The following is a 26,038-nucleotide window of genomic DNA, read 5'->3' as shown; positions in this document are numbered from 1 at the left end:
TAAATTGGATCATTTGCATGGAATTACAGAATATTACCTGCATTTGTCTTTGATATAACAAAATAAAGTATTAAAACATATGGATGAGATTAGCTTGCTTCTTAAGATCTTCAAAAGGATTTTATTCGGAGAAGAAAGTAGGTCCTTTATGACTTCTTCTAATTTTGAGATTCAAAGAATATAGTTACCTCTGATTCCTTTGCAGTTGGTGAATTTGCGTAGTTTCCTTCTGTCCTGGAAGGAGAGCACACCGTATCTTACAGGTGAAACTGTTAAATGTGTCTTTCTTTCCCTATATAATTTGAGCTTCTTTAAATTGTGTTTTATCTTAGAATTATAATATTTTCCTTTATTGTGTGTAATTGTAAGTTATTTTAGTTATTACTCAAGGTAATTTCACTTTTACTGCCTTTTTTACTTACACGGTTATGGGAAAAAAAAAAAGAGTAGGAGCAGGTATTTCCTAAATGCTTGACATAGCAAATTAGTTTACATTTTTAAGTTTAAGGCCGTTTGTTATCAAACCTGGTTCCTTACTGTGTCTCCTGTCTCTGAATTCAGTTCTGTTTCTGTTAGCCTTTCTCACTCCTTCTGTTTGTAATTAAGGACGATGATAAGTATTCAGCCGATTTCTGTTTTGCATCTAATATTTTAGCAACTTTTTCACTGTCATAGTTTGTCTGTGATCCAGGAAGAATGCTAAAAACAAAACAGTATTATCACCTTTCTCTTTCCCTTCTGAGGGGGCATTTAGTAGCTAGTATTTGCTTCCTTGGAATCGACTTGATGGCAGTGGGTTGGTTTATTTGCTTCCTTCTGCCCTGATAATCTGTCTTCCCTGGGCTTCCTTAAGCTCTTACAGCACTCATTGTGATTCCGTTTATTTTACAATATTCTTTGCCAATAGCTTTCTCATGCCACTAATTGTTTTAATTTTTTATGTGTTTGTTTTATCACCCTAACTACATTTTAAGTTATTTGATAAGGACCTTGTTTTAAACTTTGTTTTCCATATGCTGTCTTTAAATGGCTGTTTTTTAAATTCTTTTGAAAACTTTTCGGCTGTAATTCTCTACCACCCTTTTTCTGCTCATTTATTCTCAAATTCCTGATGCTGCCCACTTCCCTGTCTTGTCTGTGGCCGTTTAGAGTAGGCCCATTCATAGTTGGCCTTGGCTGGCGATGTACTATGCCGTAACTCTGTCCCTTATGATTCTGACTTTTCTATCCTGACAACTTGATGACATTAAAAGTTGAAATGTTCCATTGCACACAAACAGAATCAATATCAGATCTTTCCAGTATTAAAATCAAAGCTACTTATGAACATTTGCCATTTACAGCATGAGGGACTATTAAAAGTCATGTTTTCAAAGAACACTTACTACTCTTTGGGGAAATTTCATAATTAATTAGTAAAAAAAAGCAGGATACATGAAGGTAATTTTATAAAATAGATATGTATGTGAAAAAGATACATCAAAATGTTTCCATATTTTCTAAAATGAACATGTATTTTATCTTTAGAGAAAAAAACTTAGCAAATGTTATTTGGAAAATAATCAAAGACAGATTATTTTTGTTGTTGTTGTTGAGAACACACACAGCAAAACATACACCAATTCACCTCTCACTACATGTCCAGTCAGTGATGCCGATCACATCCTGCCAGTCGTGCAATCATCCTAGGCCTCCTTTTCCTAGTTGTTTCTCCTCCATTAACATTGCCCGCCAAGGTTCTTATCCAGCCTTTTGGGTTACTGTTGACAGTTAGACGTTAAGACAGCTCTTAAAAGAGCATAATGCTCAAGGCATATATTCTTTACCAGTTAAGCTAAAATGTTGTTTGGTTTTAAGAAAGGTAAATTGATTTTTAATGTGAAATTAGATTTAATAATGTGATAGCGTATCAAAGAGCGGCTGTACACCCTGGTTGTCCAGTATAATCCGAATCTCTGGGCGGATGACCTGGTTATTGGTATTTGTAATGAAGCCCCCCAGGTGATTCCTTTGCACAGTTAAAGTTGAGAACCACTGGCTGAGTCTTGAGCAAAGAGTACCTTAATTATTTTAGGTGAAATCCTGTGCGCCTATATATTTCAATCATTCTTTTGGGATCTTTTATACCCTGTGCTTCTGGTACGGGCTCTCATCTTAATGCGGAAGATTGGTAAAAACCTTGGTTACTCTTAATACCTACCTGCTCAGTGAAAGAGCTCCAGATAGTTAACCCAGACGTCTGACATTTGGTTTTTTGGAATGAAGGCATGTATTTTCAACATAGGTGTTTGGACATGTACTAAAAATATTCCCCTTCTTACCAAATAACTGCTGCTGATTTTGTTTGGGATCTAATCCTTGACCTCCGTGGGCAGTTGTGCTGCCTCACCAAGGATGAGAAGCGTCAACTCTCTACCTCTGGATGAGTGAGGGATTCCATCTATGTTTCTTGATTTCTGGAAAGAAATGTACAGAGTTGATCATAATAAGCTGGATAACGCAAGGAGGAAAAAGGTTGTGTACATTTTCTTGCTGACATCCTTCACCCTAAATTGGCTCTGCCAGCCGCCCTCAGCTCTGCAGTCCCGTTGGTTTGCTGGTAGCAGAAGTGGGGGTGACCAAGCTTCTGGATCTTGTACCCTAACAGTTGATTGTGTCATGGTTGGTTTCCAGGATGAGCTAATAAAAACCTGTATTTTGAAGTTCCCTGGGAAGAAGTTTGCAGATTGAGGTTTGATTTTCCTCACTGACGTTATGAGAAGTGACCTGAGTTTTCAAACCATATCTCATAATTTTTTTGGTAGGAAGGAGAAATCTTGTACGGCTTCATTTCTAAATGGCAGCCAGTTGCTTTTAGATGGTGCCATTGAAATATATCACATTTTAATTTTTTTTGTTGTTGTCATCTTCATTTTGACACTTAAAAGTCTTAAAGAAACGTTTAGTGATATTCTAGTTAAAATGTCAGTCCCAATTTCTTTTCTAAATCTTGGCTATTATAGAGTTGGCAGAGTGATTTAGATTTGAAATATGTTAATAAATGTAGTTGTGAGCTAAGGTGCTTTCTGCAGCAGGAGTAGCTAGCTTTGGCCAGAGTACATGGCATGAAGTAGCCCCTTTATTTTGTTATGATGGAATCTCACTGGGTTAGACAAAGTGTGAGATGAGCTCGAATAGCCTTCATTGTAGTGGGGTTTTTATTAAATAGCCTGATTTATATAGGTTGATTCTCACTATTGTAAGTTTAATAAATTATTGCCTAAAGGAAAACTCGAAAATTTAAAGTTGGTGTGACAGGTTGAAACTAAGTAAGTCAGAATTTTATACTGATGGTAATAAACCAGATTTGTCTTAGGAAAAGCCCTTTTGAACCTGTGTAAGGCGGAAACCTGTCAGAGAAGGGAAACTCAAATATTTTCCACTAATAGAGCGATAGAAAAGTGACAAGCTGCATCCTGTCAAAGGCGGAAAACTTGAGAGACCTGGAAAACCACATTAGTCCGTCAAGTCCTGGCTCTCACAGATTTCACTGTATCAATGAGCTATTCCAAAAGTTAACCGTTGACATTACCAAAATTCCTTCTCTTGAGTTTGCATTTCTGTCTTCTGAAACTTCTCGAGTTTGTCATTTCTTACGCGGATACTGTGATTCCTGCTGAAGGCCTGTTCTCAGCATGGGCTCTAAGCGTTTGTGACCTTCAGTCTCGCTACCACTGATACTAGAAAGGGGCCCCAGGTTACAGATAAGCCCACGGACCGGGAGCACTTACACCTCAGTCTGTCGGTCAGTTCTGGAGAGCTGGAGGCATGCTGAGCCCATGTCTACCATGCTGCTCCCAGGCTGTGCTGAAACGTGTCCTTCCTGTAACAAATGCAGCTTATTTTCAGGTTCTGACCCAGGTGTTGTGTACATGCCCATTTGCTGGCCAGGGCTCACTCCTGAGCAGGTCCTGCCTACCTATGCAGATGGCTCAGCAGCCTTTCCTGTGAGGACTTCAGCTGGACATTCCTGGTTGTGAATTAAAGAGAGCCGAGATACGAGGACTGTGTGTAGAGTGGTTTATCTAATCCTTGAGGAACAAAATTAACCTCTGTGGCAGTTGAGGGTATCTTGAATGAAAAATAACTATGAGTGTAAGCATTTGCATAAGGCATCTCCAGTAGCCAAAACCTACATGATTTTATAAGTTTTCTCTTAGTTAAGGTAGCGGGCCTCTTTCATTTATCACCTTTCTTAATGCTCTCCTGACCCTTGAAACTCCAGCAGACTTTCTGTCCAAAACAACTTTTCTTCCCATACCTCCTAAAAGACAAACCAAAAAATCCATTGCCATCAAGTCGATTCCGACTCACAGTGACCGTATAGGACAGAGTAGAACTGCCCCATAGAGTTCCCAAAAAGCGACTGCTGGATTTGAACTACCCACCTTTTGGCTAGCAGCCGAGCTCTTAACCACTGTTCCACCAGGGCTCCCCTAAAAGAAAAGCAACCCTAAAATTAGTTTAGAAATATTCATATCCTCATTTGAAGTTGCCACTCCCTTTTTAAAATTTTTCTCTGATTCCCAGTAAGCAAGGCAATAACCACCACAAAACATCCCATGTTGAACTAACCACTTTTAATTAGGCAATTCCACAGAATTATAAGAGCTTTCTCCCCACCTTCCAACTTTATTTCATCAGGCAAAACTCTCAGCAGGCTAGTATTGCTTGTTTGTGCAGATACTTTATGTGAATGTATGCCTCTGTGCATATAAATTTTAACTGTTGGTTTTATCCCTTATGACTCGAAATGAATGTAGTCCAGCCAAGTCGGTAGAAAACAATTGTTATTGAGCCGGTTTTCTTGCTGACTTCAAATTATCATGTGCAAAGTAAGTGGTAGGAGTCTGGTTTGAAAAGCCTGCAATCAGGGCCAGAAAGGAAAGGATGGCGTCAAGTAGCCAGTGCTTGCTGTGTGGAAATCCAGGATACTCCTCCTTGTGGTGGGCCTGCCTCTGCCAGTCCTGTTGAACCCGGTGATGTGGCAGCGAGAGACAGGGAAGGAACGGGGTCTTGCCACTCGTTGGTTAAATCAGGTACTGAAATTTTATTAAATCTCGGAAATGCCTTGAAGGTGATGCAGTTGACATGGTTGCTGATGTTTGCTTAATAAAGACGGAAATTAGAGATTTTTTTTTTTAACTCTTAGAGACCGAGCTGTGTATCTGATTTTGTATTATTTATCACTTCGAGGAGCGGAACTTGAGAGAAATCTAAGACTTGTGGACTATTCTGGGAATCTCTAAAACATCTCTTCAAAGTGTGACTAAATCTGTAATGCAATTATAAACCTAAGTATCAAAATTATTGTTTGGAAAAAAATTAATTTGTTAGTCTTTTTGAAGGCATATTGAAAATAATTCATTAATTTTATCTATTACTAGTACTAATGAATTCTTACATTTTAAGGAACCCAGTGACAATGGACCTCTTTTTACTGAATTAAAGTTCTACCAGCGAGCTGCTAAACCAGAGCAAAGTAAGAACTACAATACATATGTGTTTAAAGTTTTAAAATGACTGCAATTTTTATTAAGCCAAAACTAGAGAATTGGATCTTATGATTATGTTATTTTTTAACTTTATAAATAAATTCCATTTAAATGAGATTTGTGTGAAAAAAATTCTGAACAAGTTTATTATGGAATGGTTTTACCTATATCGATACAGAGAGTGAAGTTTGTAAGCGATATATGGTTTAGAAAATACTGTCAAAACTTGAAACTTAACCATAATCACAGAAAAAAAAATTTTTTTTTCTATGAGTATGGTTCAAGAATCTCCAAATCTTATTTTTCTAAACTCTGGAAAATGTAACCTGGGGGGATGCGACAGTTGATGAAATGTAGCAGATTATCTAGATAGAAAGTACCACCTCTTCCAGCCGCCCGCTCCCCTCTGTCCTCCCCTCACCTGCCCTCCCCTCCCCTCCCCTCCCCTCCCCTCCCCTCCCCTCCCCTCCCCTCCCCTCCCCTCCCCTCCCCTCCCCTCTTCTCCTCTCCTCTCTTCTCTTCCTCCCCTTCCTTCTTCTTCCTCTCCTCCCCTTCCCACCCCTCCTCTCCTTTCCTCTCCTTTCCTCTTCCTCCCCTTTGCTCCCCTCCAAGAATCTAAGGAGCCTCCTGGTAGGATGGCATCAGGCCTCTCAGGAAGGCTTCCATCTCTCCTAGAGCTTGATTTCCTGGCTGAGGACTTTTAGGTTGGAGTAAAAGATGAATCTTCCTTGGTAAGCAAGTAGACATTTATGTAATTAGAGAGATTAATTGCAGCTGCAGAACTTGGGTTTTGAAGGTTTTTTTAAATGCTTTTTGCGGATTGATCATTTTAAAGACAGTGCTAAGTTAAGGGCAGGATAACAGAATTGTGGGGGGTAATAAAAATGCTTTGATTGCAGAGTACTTTTCATTTATTGGTTATACCATACTCTTTACGGGCTTTTTTAATGGCTAAATAAAGGTGAAGTCTTGTTACATGTGTAAGTACATTTCTGCTCTTGATGCTTTTTAAAAATTATGTATAATGGAATTGAAAGTCACAAGCATCTGTTTTAACTTTTAGTTCAGAAATGGATTCGTACCCATAAACTGAAGTACCTGGGTGTTCCTAAATATTGGGGGTCTGGTCTACATGATAAAAATGGAAAAAGGTAAAAATGTTCATATTTTGGTTTCCTTTTCCCTTTTCTGAATGCTGAGTGCCCAGTGGATTCAGTCAGGGGTTCTGTGAGCACCCGCAGTATTGCTAGGCCCTCGCTGAGCTCTGTGGAGTGCGTAGGGCAGAGGAGGATTCGGTGTGATCCCTGCCATTTGTGTGTAGCCGCAGGTTATGACTTCCTGTGAGACAATGGCACCCCTCTAATCCAGGGGACAGTTACAGAGTGACATCAGCTGACCAGAACCCAGCTGGCACGTGGAGACTAAGCCAGACATGCCCTGCCGTTTTTTGCCCTTAAAAATAAGCAGGCAAACAGTCAAAAGGCTCTGTGTCCTTTACATGAAAGAGAGCTCGCTAAGTATCAACCTGGTATTTATTTCATCTTTAGCACAAAATTTCCCTGTGGAAGATTACAACCCTGGTTTTTAGGAGATCTCGGTCTAGCTGGTGAGAGAACAGAGATATATATGAAACAATTAAGTGTTAAGTTGTGTGATTTTGACCCTTTCATGTCTTAAAGAGGATGGAGAAAACATTTTGGAATAGTTGAGTTTGAGAAAACCTCCAACGCTTTGATGCGAAATAGGCACATTGTAAATATTTGAATGGATGAATGGAATTTCATAGAGTAAGGCTACAGCTGAGACCTAAGGAGTAGTTTTAATTTGGAACTCATGGCGACCCCATGTGTGCAGCTCACTACAGTTTGGAACTGAAGACAGACTGGTTTAGATGCTTCCAATAGCAAGTGCAGGAAGCTTTGGCTCATCTCTCTGAGTAGAAATCAAGGCCCAGATCCTTTATCCTGCCTTTTGCCCTCCTTATCTTGGGTTTGTTCTCTATTTGTTCTCCCCTGTATGGTCCCAAGGTGGCAGTCCCATTTCTAGGTTCTACGTGCAGACCCAGTATCCAGCAGAAAAAAATGGTGTCGCTTCCTATGGGTTTCATTTTCCTGACAAGGAGCCCTTTGCAAGAAGTCCCCCCTTTTTTTTTTGGTCAGAACTTTATCACTGCACATCCTTAAACGAGTCACTGCTCAGGGCAAAGTGATCGCAGTGATTAGCTTGGTGGAGCACCTGGTTCTGTGGAAGAGGATGGGGATGCCTGAGCCAGGCTGGGCCTCTGTTAGAAAAGATGGAGAGGAGCCGGACTTGCTGGGAGGCAGCCAGGCAGTGCTGCTTACTTGGGGCTTTTGTCCTGGGACCCAGGCATCTATCAGGCAGGGTGTGGAAGCAGCCCCCCTCCCTGCCCCAGTGCTATGTAACATTCTGTTGTGTATGCTTTTGCCGAAACACGTTTCATAGTTTTTATGAGTGTTTCTGGAGAAATAGGGTAGAGCAGTGGTTAAAAGCAAGGATTCTAGAGCCAGACTCCCTGGTTTCATATCCGTGTTTTGCCTCTTACTATTCGTGTGTGACTTCGGAGGTGCTTTACTTCTTTTTTAAGAAGCCCTGGTGGTGCAGTGCTTAAATGCCCGCTGCTAACTGAAAGTTTGGCAGTTCAGAGATGGGGCAGTCTGCTTCCAGAGAGATTGGCAGCCTCGGAAACCCTATGGGGCAGTATGCTTCCAGAAAGGTTGGCAGCCTCGGAAACCCTATGGGGCAGTCCTACTCTGTCCTACAAGGTCGCTTGCTATGAGTTGGAATCGACTTTATGGCAGTGGTTTTTGGATTTTACGTCTTTTTGCCTTAGTTTTCTGAACTGCAAAATGGGGGTAGCATCTATCCAGTTAATAAGGAGGGTTAAATATAAAGCCCTTAAAATGTATGTCATATAAGTGTTAGCTTTTACTGTTGGGGTCTTTAATCCTCTGAATGTTCACAACCCCTGGTTTAGAAAATTACTGAAGTGGAGGGAGGGGCAGCCTCTCAGGTGGGAGATTAACATTAACATTAACAAAGTAGTGGGCTAAGCTCTGTCCTGCTATGTGGCCTGAGAAGGGCCATCTTTCTTTAGCAAAGAATAAGGGCGTGCGTAAAGGAGAGGAGGAGATAAACTGGGAGCAGTAGACTGCGCCAGGCTGTGCAGACCCTGAGGGGAAAGAACGGTTTGGATTCAGTGGATAATAGCTAGTCAGAACAAGAAGTCTGAACATGAAGAAAACAAAAATTCTCACAACTGGACTGATAAACAATGTCATGATAAATGGAAAAGATACTGAAGTTTCAAGGATTTCCTTCCACTTGGGTCAACAATGCCATGGAAGCAGCAGGCAAGAAATCTAACGGCTTATTGCATTAGGAAAATCTGCTGCAAAAGACACTCTTTAAAGTGTTAAAAAGCAAAGGTGTCACTTTGAGGACTAAGGTGCCCCTGACCCAAGCCATGGTGTTTTCAGTCACCACATGCACGCAAAAGCTGGACAACGAATAAGGAAGTCTGAAGAAGAATTGATGCCTTTGAATCATGGTGCCGGCAAAGATTACTGCATACATTTTGGACTGCCAAAAATATGAACAAATTAGTCTTAGATGAAATATAACCAGAATGATCCTTAGAAGTAAGAATTGGAGAGTTTGGCTCGCTTGCTTTGGACACATCATCAGGAAAGACCAGTTGCTAGAACTGATGTCATGTTTGGTAAAGTGGTGGGCCAGCGAAATGAGGAGACCCTCAGTGAGATCATTGACACAGTAGCCACAACAGGGACTCAAACACACCGGCGACAGTGAAGATGGCGCAGGACCGGGCAGCGTTTCTTCCTGTCATAAGGTCACCGCGAGCCAGAGCTGACTTGACGGCAGCCAAGGACAGCAGGCGGTCAGAGCTATTGCACACTCTTGAACAAGGGACAGGATGACATGGTGGTGGAAGTGGCTTTTAGGACTTGGTTTCCATGGTGAACTGGAGCCTGCGTAGAGGGGACTGAAGCAGGGAAAACGATCGAGATGATGTCGTGTAATACAAACCAAATATTTGTGATTCTACTGCAATATACAGTAGTTGTATTCCCAAGAAACAGTGCATTATCGGAAATCACATTTTGTAGAGAAAATTATGCTAGCAGGTTGTCGGTCATTTCAGAACTTGGAATAACCAAGTATCCGCATCCTCCCCACCCCTTCAGGAATTTGAGTAACAAAGTTGTAAAAAAAAAAAAAAAAAGTATATCACAATAAAACCTACAATCACTGAACAAACCTAGACTGAATTACAGCCTCCTCCATCGGGTGTGGTCTTGGGCTGCCTTCTGTTTCGTGAGAGCCCTTACTGTGAAATCGGGAGTAACGGTACATACTTTATGGAGCTGTGGAGAGGAAATGAAAACGCACATGGGAGATTCTCTCATCACTGTGAGGGAGATGATAGACGTTAGCAGCAATCACCTTCACCATTATCATTATTAGCAAAAAAAAAAAAAAAAAGTATTTATTATTTTTGTTTGGGAATGGTGGTTTTTCTTAAAATTGCAACAACGTCACAGCACGTTTTACCTGACACGTTCTTATCACCTATTTTACGAGAAAGCATGGAGCCAAGAGATCGAAGCACTTGGGTGTGTGGCTCACGTGAAGTGATCAGGGCCTAGAGAGAGATGGTGGGGTCGAAGGTGGACTCTGTAGGGTGACAGGAGCACCTTGGAGAGAGCTTCCAGAGGCCAGAGAGTGGGGGACTTGGAGGCGCACAGACCCAAGCTTAAACCCCACTCACCGTTAACTAGTGGTGATCTCACGTCTTAGCCTGTTTCTTTTGTAAAATGAGGTTGCCAGAAGTCTAACCCTCAGAAGAGAGCATTAATCACTCTAAAGTACCGACCTGCCAGTTGGCTTAACATAGTTCCTAAAGAAAATGTTCTACATCCGACTTTGGCCATCTAAGATGTATCTACTGGACCCATCCCATCCGGAGCAAAGGAGATTGAAGAAAACCAAAGACACTTGAGAAATGCTAGTCCAGAGAACTAATGGACCACAGGTACCACAGCCTTCAGCAGCCAGAGCCCAGAAGAACTAGTTGGTGCCTGGCTACCACCAGCAACCACACTGACAGGGATCACCATAGAGGGTCGTGGACAGAGCAGGAGAAAAATGTAGAACAAAATTCAAATTCAAAACAACAATAACAAAAAAGCCAGACTTACTGGTCGACAGAGACTGGAGGCACCCCCAAGACTATGGACCCCAGACACCCTTTCAACTCAGAACTGAAGTCACCCCGAAGTTCATGCTTCAGCCAAAGGTTACACAGGTCTATGAAAGAAACAATAATAGATGTGAGGAACGTGCTTCTTAGCTCAATCACGTAAATGAGACAAAATGGAAAGGAAAAAAAAAGTACCGATTTGCTTTTTAGGTTGAAGCTCTAACAAACAATTATTGTAGCTCTTACAAAAGTAAAGAAATAGGAAGTGAGGCCGGAAACCCTTGAGTTAGTACTCGTATGGTGCCTGGGATAGTGTTGGGATTGTAAAAATGTTACTGCTGTCATTACCGGGTAAGCTGTGTTGACGTGTGTTCTCCTGCTGTTCGCCACACGTCACCCAGGTTCGCAAAGAGTATACACCCCCCTTCAGAGGAGCTAGGCAACTTCGAGATAGCTGCGATTTTCCTGCTCTGTGGTGGGCCTGTCTCTCCAGGAGGTTATAGTGAACACTTCCATGCCATGCCCACGCTCGAGATTCAGCTGGTGTTGATCATCTAGAAGTTAGGAGGCGGTTAAGGAGTTGTGTAGAGTAGTGGGGCCGGGGCGGGGGGGGGGAGTCTATGGATAACAGCAAAGACCTGCTTAGTGTTGTTGATTCACAGACCCGCTGGCAACGTGGGCGGTCTCTCTTCCCTCTCCCTCCACCTTTGACAACCTGTTCTTCAGAGAGAATTGGAAGGTCCAAGGTGTCGTTCCCCTTTACTGTCTTAGAGATCAGGGTGCGGGGAGTCTGTGACAAAGGCTGCTTGAGTACTGAGTGCTCAGGTGGTTACAGGTTTGCAGTTAATTTTGTAGCCAAGGTTTCAGATTGTTAGATATAACTAGCAGCTGAAAAAACACTGGTCTGAATGTCAGAAGACCTGTTCGCACCTCCTGGGTCTGCCTCAGTTTCCTCTCCCATGTGCTGTAGTGCCGTTAACTTACCCCCTGACACGTTGCACCCTATTACTTGTGTCTGCATTACTTGAGGACACCGACTGTGCCCTGTTTTTGTCTCCCGTCGTCATCCTAGGCACTTAGCACGAAGCTGACCTCATAACTGATATTTGTACGTATTTTTTGCATACTACGTTTTGCCACTAATTCTTTGTATGACTTTGGGCAAATCACTTGACCTTCACAGATCTTATTTATTTATTAAAAGATAAGTTTAGACAGGCGGTCCCTCATTCTCTTGCAGTGATATTCTTATTCCCATTGTTTTATTTTTACTCTGAATGAGCCTGTTATATTCTCTCAGTGGACATTATCTTCAGTTGAATATTATCTCGTGTAACTAGCAAGAGGCCCTCAAGGTAAAGGCAGGAGAGGAAAGTACTCTCCTGAGATTTCTAATTGGCAGAAATTGTTTCAAATATTTGCATTTTTTTTTTTTTTTTTTAAAGAATTCTTCCTAACCAAACATTGCCTTGAAAAATCACTTTGGAAAGAGTATTCATTCATTGCAAAGTAGGTTCAATGTTTTGTTCATTGACTTTTGTTTGTCTTCAGTTACAGGTTTATGATAATGGATCGCTTTGGGAGTGACCTTCAGAAAATATATGAAGCAAATGCCAAAAGGTTTTCTCGGAAAACTGTCTTGCAGCTAGGCTTGAGAATTGTATGTGCGCTGTTCTTGTTTTTGAGAAAATGGTTTTAATACGTAAAGGCCATTTTGTTTTAAGCTTGGTCCTCTGCTGGCTGGTGTAGGTACTGCACTCATTTATTCTCTGTGACGCTTCCCTAGCTGGACATTCTGGAGTATATCCATGAACATGAGTACGTACATGGAGATATCAAGGCCTCAAACCTTCTTCTGAGCTGCAGGAATCCCGACCAGGTAGTTTTATAACTTTAATTTCTACATTTAAAATGTGTTGTTTGAAAACAAATATGGTTGCATTGAACTTTTGAACCCATGCAGAAGTTTTACTTTTTGAAGTAGATATGGTAATAATAATATTTCTTCTTGACACTTTTATCTTGTTAACATTCTACATTTTTGATGCGATTTGTTGGCAGTTTATCAAGTTGGCTATGTTGCTCTAAATAATATTCAGGAGAAGGGCTTGTGATACAAAATGAATTTCAAATAGCTGTTTGGGGGTGGAAGCTTAAAATTACATAGTGCACCAATGAATTATGTTTGCCTGCCTGCTTTGTCACTTTTTTTGTTTCCTTTGTTCAAGAAATCCATCAAGTGTAAGTGTTCTGTTACTTGGAAAATTTGGTCTTTAACATGTTGATTATTCAAATCAATTGGTTGACAGATATATCTTAGCTGTCTAAATTTGTATGCCCTTAGGGTTTTGGCCACTGCTTGTCCGTCAGTTTGTTGTACTGTGGCGGCTTGCGTGGTGCTGTGGTGCTGGAAGCTGTGACACTACTGGTATTTCCAATACCAGCAGGGTCACCTATGGTGGGCAGGTTTCAGCAGAACTTCCAGACTACGACAGACTAGGAAGAAGGACCTGGGAGTCAACTCCTGAGGGAGACTGGCCAGTGAAAACTTTATGAACAGCAGTGGAACATTTTCTGATACAGTGCTCAAGATGAGGCCCCCAGGTTGGAAGGCACTCACAATACAACTGGGGAAGAGCTGCCTCCTCAAAGTACAGTCGACCTTCATGACGCGAATGGAGTCAAGCTTTTGGGACCTTCATTTGCTGATGTGGAACAACCCAAAATGAGGAGAAACAGCAGCAAACATCCGTTAATAATTGGAACGTGGAATATATGAAGTGTGAATCTACGAAAATTGAAAGCTGTCTAAAATAAATGGAAAGCATAAAGATCAATATCCTAGGCATTAGTAAGCTGAAACGGACTGGTATTGGCCATTTTGAATCAGACAATCATATGGTCTACTATGCTGGGAATGACAAATTGAAGAGAAATGATGTTGCATTCATCATCAAAAAGAACATTTCAAGATCTTCGCTTAAGTGCCACACTGTCAGTGATAGAATAATACTCATATGCCTACAAGGAGGACCAGTTAAAATGATTTATTCAAATTTACGCACCAACCCACTAATGCCACAGATGAGGAAATTGAAGATTTTTACCAACTTCTGCAGTCTGAAATTGATCAAACATGCAGTCAAGATGCATTGGTAATTACCGGTGATTGGAACGCAGAAATTGGAACGAGATAGAGAAGGATTAGTAGTTGGAAAATATGGCCTTGATTATAGAAACAGTGCAGGAGATCGCATGATAGAAGTTTGCAAGACCGACCACTTACTCATTATAAATACCTTTTTCAACAACATAAATAGCCGCTATACGTGTGGACCTTGCCTGATGGATTACACAGAAATCAAATCAACTACATCCGTGGGAAGAGATGACGGAGAAACGCAATATCAGTCAGAACAAGTCCAGGGGCCAGCTGTGGAATAGACCATCGATTGCTCCTTATGCAAGTTCAAGTGGAGGCTGAAGAAAATTAAAACAAATCCACAAGAGCCAAAGCATGACCTTGGGTAATATCCCACCTGAATTTAGAGACCATCTCAAGAATAGATTTGCTTCGTAGAGTGGTAATGACTGAGACCCAGGCAGGTTGTGGGATGACATTAAGAGCATCACACATGAAGAAAGCAAAAGGTCATTAAACAGACAGGAGAGAAAGAAAAGACCAATGTGAACGTCAGAAGATACTTTGAAACATGCCCTTGAACATAGAGTAGCTAAAGCAAATGGCAGAAATGTTAATATAAAAGAGCTCAACAGAAGATTTCAAAGGGCGGCTTGAGAAGACAAAGTAAAGTATAACAAAATGTGCAAAGACTTGGAGTTAGAAAACCAGAAGGGAAGAACACACTTGGCATTTTCCAAGCTGAAAGAACTGAAGGAAAAATTCAAACCCTGACTTGGAATATTGAAGAATTCTACAGGGAAAACATTAAACGATACAGAAAGCATCAAAAGAAGACGGAAGGAGTACACACAGTCACTATACCAAAAAGAACTGGTTGACATTCAACCATTTCAGGAGGTAAGGTGTTCAGGAACCGATGGTACTGAAGGAAGAAGTCCAAGCTGCACTGAAGGCATTGGTGAGAAACAAGGCTCCGGGAATTGACGGAATACCAATTGAGACGTTTCAACAAACAGATGCAGCACTGGAGGTGCTCACTCCTATTTGCCAAGAAATTTGGAAGACAGCTACCTGTCCACCCGACTGGAAGAGATCCACATTTATACACATTCCGATGAAAGGTGACCAACAAAATGTGGGAATTATCAGACAGTTTCATTAATATCACACAGAAAGTAAAATTTTGCTGAAGATCATTCAAAAGCAGTTACAGCAGTATATTGACAGGGAACTGCCAGAAATGCAAACCAGATTCAGAAGAGGATGTGGAACCAGGGATATCATTGCTGATGTTTACCGGTGCTTTATTGACTATTCAAAGGCATTCAACTGTGTGGATCATAACAAGTTATGGATAACATTGCAAAGAATGGGAATTCCAGAACACTTAACAGTGCTCATGAGGAGCCTGTACATAGACTAAGAGGTAGTCTTTCAAACAGAACAAGGGGATACTGTGTGGTTTAAAGTCAAAAAAGGTGTAGGTCAGGACTGTATTCTTTTAACATGCACAGTGGTTAAGTGGTCAGCTCCTAACCAAAAGGCCAGCAGTTTGAATCTACCAGCTGCTCCTTGGAAACCCTATGGGGCAGTTCTACTCTGTCCTGTAGGGTTGCTGTGAGTCAGCATCGACTCGACAGTAACGGGTTTGGTTTTTTTTAAATTCAGCCTGTATGCTGAGCAAATGATCTGGGAAGCAGGGCTCTGTGAAGAAGAACACGGCATCAGGATTGGAGGAAGAGTCATTAACAACCTGCGTTATGCAGATGACACAACCTTGCTTGCTGAAAGTGAAGAGGACTTGAAGCACTTACTGATGAAGATCAAAGACCACAGCCTTCAGTATGAATTCCACCTCAACATAAAACAAAAATCCTCACAACTGGATCAATAAGCAACATCATGATAAATGGAGAAAAGATTGAGATTGTCAAGGACTTCAGTTTACTTGGATCCACAACCAACACCCATGGAAGCGGGAGTCAGGAAATCAAAAGATGTGTTGCACTGGGCAAATGTGCTGCAAAAGACCTCTTCCAAGTGTTAAAAAGCAAAGATGCCACTTTGAGGACTAAAGTGCACCTGACCCAAGCCATGGTGTTTTCAGTCGCCTCATAAACATGTGAAAACTGGACAATGAGTAAAGGAGACCTAAGAGTTGATGCCTTTCAGTTACGGTGTTGGCTAAGAGTATTGAATGTGCCATAGACTGGCAGAAGAACAACCAAATCTGTTTTAGAAGAAGTACAGCCAGAATTCTCCTTTGAAGGGAGGATGGTGAGACTTCACCTTATGTACTTTGGAGATGTTATTGGGAAGGACTAGTCCCTGGAGAAGGACATCATGCTTGGTAGAGGGTCAGAGAAAAAGAGGAAGACGTCAATGAGGTGGATTGACAGTGGCGGCAGCTATGGGCTGAAACATAGCAAGGAGTGTGAGGACGGTGCAGGAGTGGGCGTTGTTTCGTTCTGTTGTACAGAGGGTCACTGTGAGGCAGAGCCCACTGGACAGCACCTAACAATACAAGTGTTTGGAATTTAAAGGCACGGTTCTTAGTTCATTACGTCCTTTTTCTACTTTTTACTTTCCCAGAAAAGGAGGAAAGCTAATGTTGTTATACCTTTGTTTGCATCCGTTTGGTTGAAGCAGAGAGATCTATACAGTTTTCTTGTCTGTGTTTCTGTGATTTTGGTAGAAGTAGGGTTTAGTTGACACTCATAGTCGGGCCACTGTACTTACTCTGTCACTGTGTTTTCTCACTTCTCACTGGATCGTGTGTAAGAAAGGAAGATTTAAACATTTTAAATGTGTTGTGTTCTGTGATGCTTGTATAATTATTTGTTCAACTCTGTATTTTATTCTTTCTTTCAAACCCATGCTTATCTCCCCCTTGCTTAGATTTTCCTTGAACTCGCTTTTCTTTTTATATCGCCTTGTATGTGAACTTCTTCCCCCGCCCCTTCTCCTCAGGCAGTGAGTTGTGGTGGAGATAACGAACCTCTAGAAGTGTGACAGAATGTTTCCATGCTGTGACATGATGACGTGGTAGTGGCAACACAGAATTCAGCTCGGCTGTTTCTGGCCATCTCGTTCTAGATGTTTCTAGGTTTAAAACAGAGATACAGACACAGCCACAAAGCTAGCTAAGCATCTGAATGATAAGGATTCCATTAACTGAAGTAGGCTGAAAACGTGTAATATATAAAAATACCACTTATTTCCCTTTGCGGTTAACTAGACGATGCTGCCTTTTGTTTAACTGAAAATATTTTGCAAGTGTATTGTCCTTGGCCATACGCTTTGGATTGGGTTGTTTTTCCACTGTGAGGTGTCGGTGCTTGATCCATTCCCAGGTTTTACCTTGGTGTCTTCTTGTGACCAAAAGCATACATTTGAGAGACAGTTACCCAGAGTTAGAGAGGTAACGTGTTCTATGGACTAGAAGACAGTGGACTGTATTAGCTTCGTGTGCCAATCAGACATACAAGTACGTGCCCACAGGTGTGTGTAACGGAAATTAAAGCTCAGTTTGAATTAAGACTTTAATGTATGGGATTTAAACGCAGACAAGAGCCTCATCTAGAAGTTCTGCATATCACTATTATTTTCTGTGAGATACTTTTCTGAGTTAAATTGGTATTTGATGGTTTTACAAGTGATGAGGCAGAGGGATAGAAGATAACTAACATGCCACGCGTCGTCTGAGTTAGCGGGCTCGTACCTGGGCACCTTTCTGTGTGAAAAGTGGCTGTTGATATCAAGCAACAAGGACTGAGGTTTACTCTGCGCTCAGTTTTCTTTTAGACTGTAAGAATAAGTGTAAGATTTGTAATCCTTGCTCCAGTTGAGGAGACGAGATTAATTATAACACATAATTGTAAAAAAAAAAAAAAAAAAGAAAAGCACGTAAACTTACAGGATATTGTCCAGACGAGAGCTACGTGGTTATTTAACATCTTTCTTTTTTTTATTTTCAAAAAAAAAAAAAAAAAAAGCCTGGCAGAATTACTAAATATTTGCTATTGTTACTATTTTGGATCTCACTTGTTTTATGTGCTATGGTATATGTAGTCTCATAGGTTAATCTCCCTACAAAGTTTCTGTGCTTTAAAGGTATGTACTATCGTTTTGGCTTTTATTTGTCTGTGGTGCTTGGAACTTTATAGGTGTACTTGGTAGATTATGGCCTTGCTTATCGATACTGTCCAGAAGGAGTTCATAAAGAGTATAAAGAAGACCCCAAAAGATGTCATGATGGCACCATGGAATTCACCAGCATCGACGCACACAATGGTGTGGGTAAGTAGACAGCAGTCGAGCGAGAAACACTCTGCTGACAACTGCAAACCTGAATTCCTGCGTGGTTCTTAACGCTGCATCGGTTACTTAATTGGTTCATTTTGAAGAGTCAGGGTAGGATGGGGAAGGAAGCGAGAAGTTAGACTTCTAAAATTGTGCGTCCAGCCGCCGTGAGTTCTTCTTTCCTGCCTCTTTCTGCCGCTCTTCAGAGGTAACCAGCAAGTTTTAGCAGTGAAGATTTTCTCAACTGCTGCGAGAATTTTTTGTTCTGGCTTTACTCAGTTTAATAGGAGACCCCGTTTTCTGGACCTTTTAGGAATAGCTTACAGCAATTTGAGTATCTTCACATTTTCCAAGGGCAATATTAAATGTATTATTGTTTTATAATTTGTTTCCTAGACTGTTAGTCTCAGTTTGAACCCCTGACATGTACCAGTATGGGTTTTAACGTAAATTATTAGTTGGAGGTAAGTTCTCTCTTTTATACTGCACAATGCTCAGTACTTTTATTAAATGCAGTCAAAACTGTATGATGAAAAACAGACCCTAGAGTTGACCCTTTTGCCTTGCTGCTTTGTGTGTCCTTGAAATTATATCTTAGAGGTGATCTCCATATGCCTAATCTGCTGCTTTTGTTTTTGTAGCCCCGTCGCGGCGCGGTGACCTGGAAATACTTGGTTACTGCATGGTCCAGTGGCTCAGTGGTCATCTTCCTTGGGAGGATAACTTGAAAGATCCTAATTATGTTAGAGATTCCAAAATTAGGTAAAGGAGCACTGTTAATAAGTTATTTTGGGCCAAATCATGAGAAGGCAGATCATTTTTACTAGAATTTATTGATGAGAACTGTAGCTTTAACTGATAGAGATGTCGAAATAAGAGAGGTACTCGGTAAACAGCAAGTTCTTTGGTCTTTTTTTCTGTTTATTTGAGAAGAAGGTCTCAGCATGTTAGGATGCAGCACAGTGCTGCCTGACCTGATGATTTAACAACATCCTGTGGCGTCATTTTTAACAGATACAGAGAAAATATCGCAAGTTTGATGGAAAAATGTTTTCCTGAGAAAAACAAGCCAGGTAGGAAAAGTCTTCTTAAATTTTATACAGATTTTGTTTTAGGGGGGTTGGCGGGGGGTGGGGGGTCATACTGTCCTTGGACCGACTCTTAATGTAAAAGCTTAGGTATTTTTAAGGCTGATCATTGTCCTAGGGTCTGCACGCATCACAGAAACACTTCCCTTTTCCAAGATGGGCCACATTCACTCTTCAGCCTCATTCAGTTACTATTCAGGGATGGCAGGAAAGGAGCAGAGCTTGTCTCATTCATTCATTCCTTCAGCATTTATTGAGGCTTTGTGTGCCAGGGACCGTTCTAGGCACTGGGGATACGTTTAGTGAACAGGACAAATAAAAAGCCCTGCCCTCACAAAGCTAACTGAGTTGGGAAAGGGAGTAAACAATGAGTGGGTTTTATAGTGTGCCGCGTGGTTAGTAGCGGCCGCAATGAGCTCAAGCACGACAACGATTGTGGACGTGGCGCAGGACTGGGCAACGTTCCGTTCCGTTTTACATTGGGTCGCTCTGAGTCGGAACTGACTGACGATGGCACCTGACAGCAGCATCAACATGATTAGTACTCTGGAAGAAGGAGAAAGCAGGGCATTGAAATGGGGGTGTTGGGGTGTGGCGGGGGGAGGATTGAATTCTAAGTAGGGTGGCCAGGGATGGCCTCACAGAGAAGGCGATGGTTGAGTATTTGTATAAAGGAGGCGAAGGGTGGGCTGGTGGAGGACTGGGAAAGAGTATCCTAGGCAGAAGGGACATCAGCCCTGGTGTGTTAGGAATGCCTCGTTTTAGGCCATTGGCTTTGGCTTTTACTTTGAGCAAGAGTGGAAGGCTTGGAGGGGAGCAGCGATGTGAACTGTCTTACTGTTAAGGGAAATCTCTCTAGCCTCTCTATTCTGAGGGTAGACTGCTTGGGGAGCGGGGAGGGACAGCCAGGAGGGAGGCCGGGACCGCTGCAGTAATCCAGGTAGGAGGCAGTGAGAAGTGATCAGTTTGGACATACTTAGAAGTCTTTACAAGCTTTGCTCACTTGGCTCCTTCTCAGGGAGGCCTCCCCGACCGTATGCTGTTTGAACTTGCCTCCCCACAACCATACCAAGAGATGGAGCACGATTGGCATCTCAGTTTCCCCTGTGTCTCCTGCTGGTCCTTACCCTCTCCCTCCCTGACTGACTTCTCACACCACAGATTGTGAACTTTACAGAAATGGACTCATGCGGTGAACAGCACAGACAAAAGTCACTGCCCTCGTGAAATTAATGTTCTAGTTCTTCCGTGCCTTTTACCTGTCACTCTGCATTACATTTGTGAAATCCTTCCCACTGTTGCCTGCTAAACGGTAGGCTGTTCATTTTATGTAGTGTTTTATTGTATTTATGTATCTGCTGTTGGGTTGTTTCCAGCTTTTGACAGTTACACGTTGCCAGTTGAACACGCAAGTGAATAGTCCACCTGAAGGAGGCTTTTGTGGATTGTCTGAGGAAGGGGTCACGTTTCTTCCCCACATTCTTGTTTATATCCAGTTGATTGGCATCCTTTCTTGAAAAGACCACTCTCTCTGTGGTGCCACCTTTGCCATAAGTCAAGCATCCATTCTGTGGATCTGTTTATGGGCTCTTCTCTTTACTGTTCTTTTTGTCTATACTTGGACCACACTGTCTTACTTACTGTAGCTTTATCCTGAGTCTTGGTATCTGGTAGCCTGAGTCCATCCAGCACTGTTGCTCTTTAAACTTGACTTTGCTATTCTTGGCCCTTTGCGTTTCTTGGTAAATTTTACAATCACCTTGTCACTCGCCCTCTCCCCCAGGTTTGCTGGAACTTTGTTTGGGATTGCATTGACTCTGTAGACTGATTTGGGGAGAAAATGGGAGGGGCGGGAGCAGGTTTTAGGGGCAGAACAGGAGTTTGGATCTGGAGTAGTTGGGATTTGAGATGACAGTCGGACTTCCAAGAGCTGATATATGAGGCAGTGGTATGTATCTCTCTCTCTGTGTGTCTCTCTAGGTCTCTCTCTGTATCTGGAGGTCGGGGGAGAGGGCTGGCCTACAAACATAAATGTCTGAGTCATTAGCCAGAGATGGATTTTTAATGCTGAGTTGGGTGGATCTTGACTAGCAGTGTTTGTTTTTATGGGCATGCTTCTGCTTCAGTGTACGGTAAACTTTTATCCTTTAGAGACTGACTTTTCTCCTTTGGGGAAAAACCAGACCTTGCTTGTCTCTTTCCTCGGCTTGTTCCTGGTCTGTTTTACTCCTGATTCACACAAAGAATACAGCCATCTTCTCCAGAACTAGTGGCTCCCATAGCAGAAAAATATTGCCTACGATGTTCATTATACTTTAGGACATTTTATTTTTGTAATTTTTATTCTAGGTCCCTCTGTATTTTTTTAGAGCTTTAAAACTACAGCAGTTATTTTTATGCATATTTGAATTTTTAAGTATATGTTTTGTCTTATTTTCTCTCACAAAGATATTTTTTACATTGTATCTCAAAATAAGTTTTTTATTTGACTTAATCTGACAGTTCATGAGTGCAAAAGCATACTTTTTATTGAAGAAATGATTAAAAATATACATTTTAATATGTTGTGCATGTATATTCTGATTTTACTGTAGCATGAAGCATTTTCCTAGAAGTAAGAAAAAAAATACTGGATTTGTGATTAAAAATCACAAACTAATCATGTTATTCTTTTAGATGAAATTGCTAAATACATGGAAACAGTGAAATTGTTGGACTATATGGAAAAGCCTTTGTATCAGAATTTACGGGATATTCTTTTGCAAGGCCTGAAAGCAATAGGAAGTAAAGATGACGGCAAGCTGGACCTCACTGTCGTGGAGAATGGAGGTTTGAAAGCAAAGACGGTAACAAAGGTGACTTCTGTTATTACATTGTCCTTTGGGCCTCTTGTGATTGAATTGCAACAAGTAACTGGTTTTAGGGAAGTAAAGCAGTAGCTCAGTAAAGAAAACTAACAGAATGCTTAGTAAATTAAATATTTATTCCCACCATGTAAAGGAAAACTTGGTATTATATAGAACAGTATCTAGAAGGTTGTAAAAAGAAACGAATATTTATACATCCTTAGGTCCTAAGCCCTGGTGGTGCAGTGGTTAAGAGCTGGGCCGCAAAGTGAAAGGTCAGCAGTTCAAATCTACCAGGCACTCCTTGGGAACTCTATGGAGCATTTCTACTCTTACTCTGTCCTGTAGGGCTGCTGTGGGTCAGAATTGAATCGTTGGCAGTGGGTTTGGTTTTTGGTTTATATCAAGCCATTCTGTTTCTAAAAAGATTCTAATGTGGGGCTCTGATACGTGACCAAGGGGTTCTGAGGGGCCTTTCAGGCCATAACTTACGTTCTTGTCTCCCAAGTCACCCCTGTAGATTGATTTTGTCTCTCAGTTTTTTCTTGTTTCTGGGTATGGCCAAGGAATGGAAGTTTACCATTTGAAAATTTATTTTGCTCTTTAAAGAAATGTCAGTATATAAAGCTTTGTATCTACATATAAGGTGATTAATTTTCTGGAAAGAAATGTTAAGAAATAATTAGCTTTATGGTAGAAGCATTGTGCCAGCATGTAAAGGACCGGCATCACTTTAAAATGTAGATCATACAGGTGTACATTTTCTTTTTATATAAAATTAAATGATTACTCATTTCTTATTATTTTTATGAATAACTTACTGATTTCCTTTATGATCGGAAATGATTTAATTAAAAAATTAGCTACTTTGAAATGGTAAAGGAAAACTGCTTTTAGAAGAAAACTAATTTTTCCATTATTGACCATTTTTACTGTTAAATCTGTAAATTCCAATAGGTCATTTTGCATTTCCTTTGGAAGTGCCATATTCCAAACTATGAGAAAGTCCAAAAAGGGTTAGAAACAAATTTCCTCTCTTTAAAATCATAAGCCACGTCTTAAAAGATTTTTGTTCGGTGATCAGCAGCATCCTTTGACGTACAAAGGAGATGGGAAGTTTGTAATTGGATCATGAACTTGACTTTCTTTGGGTCTGTCTGTAATGTCATCACACAGCCTGAAATTACACGTGGCCTACATAGACATTGTTTTTTTCAAAGCTTTGTCTTGCTTGCATCTGATCCATTTTTGTGACCAACAAATATGCTGAAACCACAGGCAGGTTAGGAGTGGAGACGAAAAATGAAAGCCGGTGCGGGCTCACCAGTGAGGTAGTGACACTGCTGTGTCAGTGTGCGTCGTGTTGCCCTGGAAAGGCTCTTTGGTTTCGTATTTATAGCTGGTTTCTTTAAGGCGCTCTGAAACCTTGCCGGCTGGCAAGTGATGCTGCTGCAGTGAGAACTCGTCCAGAGTGGCTCCCCCTTTGCAGATCACTATTGTTTGGGCCTGCCTGCTGGAGGGAACATGGCTTCTGCAGCTTGGCTGCCTTTACCACTGAGAAGGTCAGCCTGCTGCGGAGCTGGCATCTGTGACCTCATTCTCCTGTGCCCTTGGGCGGCTGGAAATTTCCTGTTAGATCATCCCCTACATGTATGAACCTTCATTTAGGGGGAAAAAATGAAAACCAAGCCCAACTACTAGGAGATTTGCTTCATTAGTTACTTTCCCCCCCGCATAACTGACACAGAGTATTCTTTGCATTTAAAAGTTAAGGAAAAATCATGAGGCTGATTTAGATTTTCTGTGTTTTTTTTTTTTTAAACCACAGACCCTTTTCTTCAGGCAAACTGTAAATACCCACGTTAGAAACAGGTAGAGACAGAGCTGTGCAGGCTGAGAAGCTGGGGCCCTGTGAGGAAGGGCTCTCTCCTTTGGGAAGCAAGTCTGCTGCTCCGTCTCAGTCAGAGGCGTATCTCTGAGCCTGCCCTCCCCCTGGCTACTGGACGCTCAGAGCTAGACGCAGTGTGTAGTCTTAGCAACTGTATTCATCTTGTCGTTAGCATATTTGCTCACTTTTCTTTTGCCCCAATATTTAAAAACTTTTTTTTTTTTAAAATGTATGTTCTTTGCCTTTATTAGATTCAAGTCTCTTTTGGAAAGGGGTAGGTTTAATCAATTCAGTATATATTTATTTTTAGGTTCCTAAGAGATATTTTTTTTTTTAAGAGATAACTTGTTTTGGTAAAAGCTGTAGAATTTAATGCAATACGCAAGGTTTCTGTCCATTTTTGTTTGTTTGCTTGTTTTGTAGCCATGCCTGATTGTAGTACTGCGTATTTGGAAACTAGAGTGAGGTAGGAATTTACCTACTTGGAAATGTTTTCAGCTTAATAACCTAAGAGTTCTGTTGAAGCACAGAATTTTGAGATGGTGGTAAGGCCGAAGAACAAAAGAGACCAAGTACCAACCTGCCGTTAAAAAGCCAAGGATTCTCATTGTTGATTAGAACTAAATACTTAGATTAGAATCTGGTGGTGTAGTTCCCAAGGTTACTGGTTGAAGTGTGTATTGTTAAATCCACATTCAGCAGTGTATCTAAGGTCCAGTTTATGTACCTGGTCTAGGCCAGGTCCCTGGGGCTACGGAGATCGATAACATGTAGTCGCATCCTGAAGGAATTCCTCCCTGTCCTGTAGGAGTTAAGAACAGCTTGATTTGCCAGAAGGCTTAGCAGGTAAGTGGGTATTAAGGCCTCTGTTGGCAGTTTTCTTCTAGGGTTTTGATTAAGTTGCCTGCCCAGGCCAACAGAAAGAGCTGTTCATTGGAGGCGCTTGGGTCTCATCCCTGGAAATTCGTTGGGTGTGTATAGAGCATGGCCCTGCGATCTTTATTGTTTTTTCATTTTCAGGCAGTGTGTATCGTCATTCCCTGTCAAAGACGTGCACATACCCTTCTTTCCACCTCCCCTGGCTTACTTCTTTTTTTTTTTTTTTTTAAGTCATATTATGCTCGCTGGCATTTCTAGAGTACCTGTGAAAATCATCAACTGCTGTTGATGAACTAACCTGCTGCCACTCACCCCGGCACAGGAGCACAGGCGCTATCTTGCGAGCCAGTGGCCCGCAGCTGTGCTCTGGTGGACAGCGTCCTGTCTCTGAGGGGATCTCACCTCATGGGGAATTTAATGTATACCATGTAGCCCAAAGCTTAAGTCAGACTGTGGCAAACATACTGGCCCAATGTGGTGAAAATCTGTCTAGTTTTCAGCATGGTATGGTAATAGGGAATACTACTTTAATTTTATGAGTTAACATTGTTAGGGTTGATACGTTTCTTTCTGCTTTCTAATGGTTGTTTGGTTGTAGTTCTGTATGTAGGTGGGTTCAGTGTTTACCAGCAATTCTTCTTAGCAGTTTCATTGTTGAGCTCTTTATTTTGAGCCTTCTCTTATTTGGCTGGATTTTGTCGAATAGCTTTTTCCTCCCCTAACTTGTTAAGAGGAGCCCTGGTGGCGTAGTGGTTAAGAGCTCGGCTGCTAACCAAAAGGCCGCCAATTCGAATACTTCAGCTGCTCCTTGGAAACCCTATGGGGCAGTTCTGCTCTATCCTGTAGGGTTGCTATGAGTTGAAATGCACTCGACGGCAACAGTGTAACATGTAAAGTGAGAGTGTGGCTTAAGTACAGAAAAGTGCACAAATACGTGTGGAATTTGCACTTATACAAAGTAACCATCAGCATTGAAACACCGTGGAGATCAAGATACATGTCCTCCCCAGAACCCTAGAGACTTCAGTCCTTTCTTAAGCGTTATCCTTCATTTACAGTGACCAGCATTTTGACTTCTAAGATCATAACTTGGTTTTGCCTTTGTTTTTTTCTT

The 26,038-nt window shown here is 41.5% G+C and overlaps 1 protein-coding gene across 7 annotated transcripts in view; it reads left to right on the top strand.

Moving 5' to 3' along the window:
* The window catches only part of VRK1 (VRK serine/threonine kinase 1), a 120,884-nt gene that overhangs the window by 67,930 nt on the left and 26,916 nt on the right, over positions 1 to 26,038 (top strand). For 5 of the 7 annotated variants that reach the window (XM_064293003.1, XM_064293001.1, XM_064293000.1 and 2 more), the window contains exons 4-11: positions 5,452 to 5,521; positions 6,598 to 6,685; positions 12,328 to 12,436; positions 12,563 to 12,655; positions 18,088 to 18,220; positions 18,865 to 18,985; positions 19,238 to 19,296; positions 21,988 to 22,166. In XM_064293003.1, the coding sequence (XP_064149073.1) occupies positions 5,452 to 5,521; positions 6,598 to 6,685; positions 12,328 to 12,436; positions 12,563 to 12,655; positions 18,088 to 18,220; positions 18,865 to 18,985; positions 19,238 to 19,296; positions 21,988 to 22,166 (852 nt within the window). The remainder of the gene's footprint in view (positions 1 to 5,451; positions 5,522 to 6,597; positions 6,686 to 12,327; positions 12,437 to 12,562; positions 12,656 to 18,087; positions 18,221 to 18,864; positions 18,986 to 19,237; positions 19,297 to 21,987; positions 22,167 to 26,038) is intronic. The other 2 variants (XM_064293002.1, XR_010323232.1) reach the window with 2 other exon arrangements.

This window comes from Loxodonta africana, chromosome 10 (genome assembly GCF_030014295.1).
Source record: "Loxodonta africana isolate mLoxAfr1 chromosome 10, mLoxAfr1.hap2, whole genome shotgun sequence".
In the NCBI taxonomy this organism is placed as follows: Eukaryota; Metazoa; Chordata; class Mammalia; order Proboscidea; family Elephantidae; genus Loxodonta; species Loxodonta africana.
This window is presented reverse-complemented; position numbering and strand designations above follow the sequence as displayed.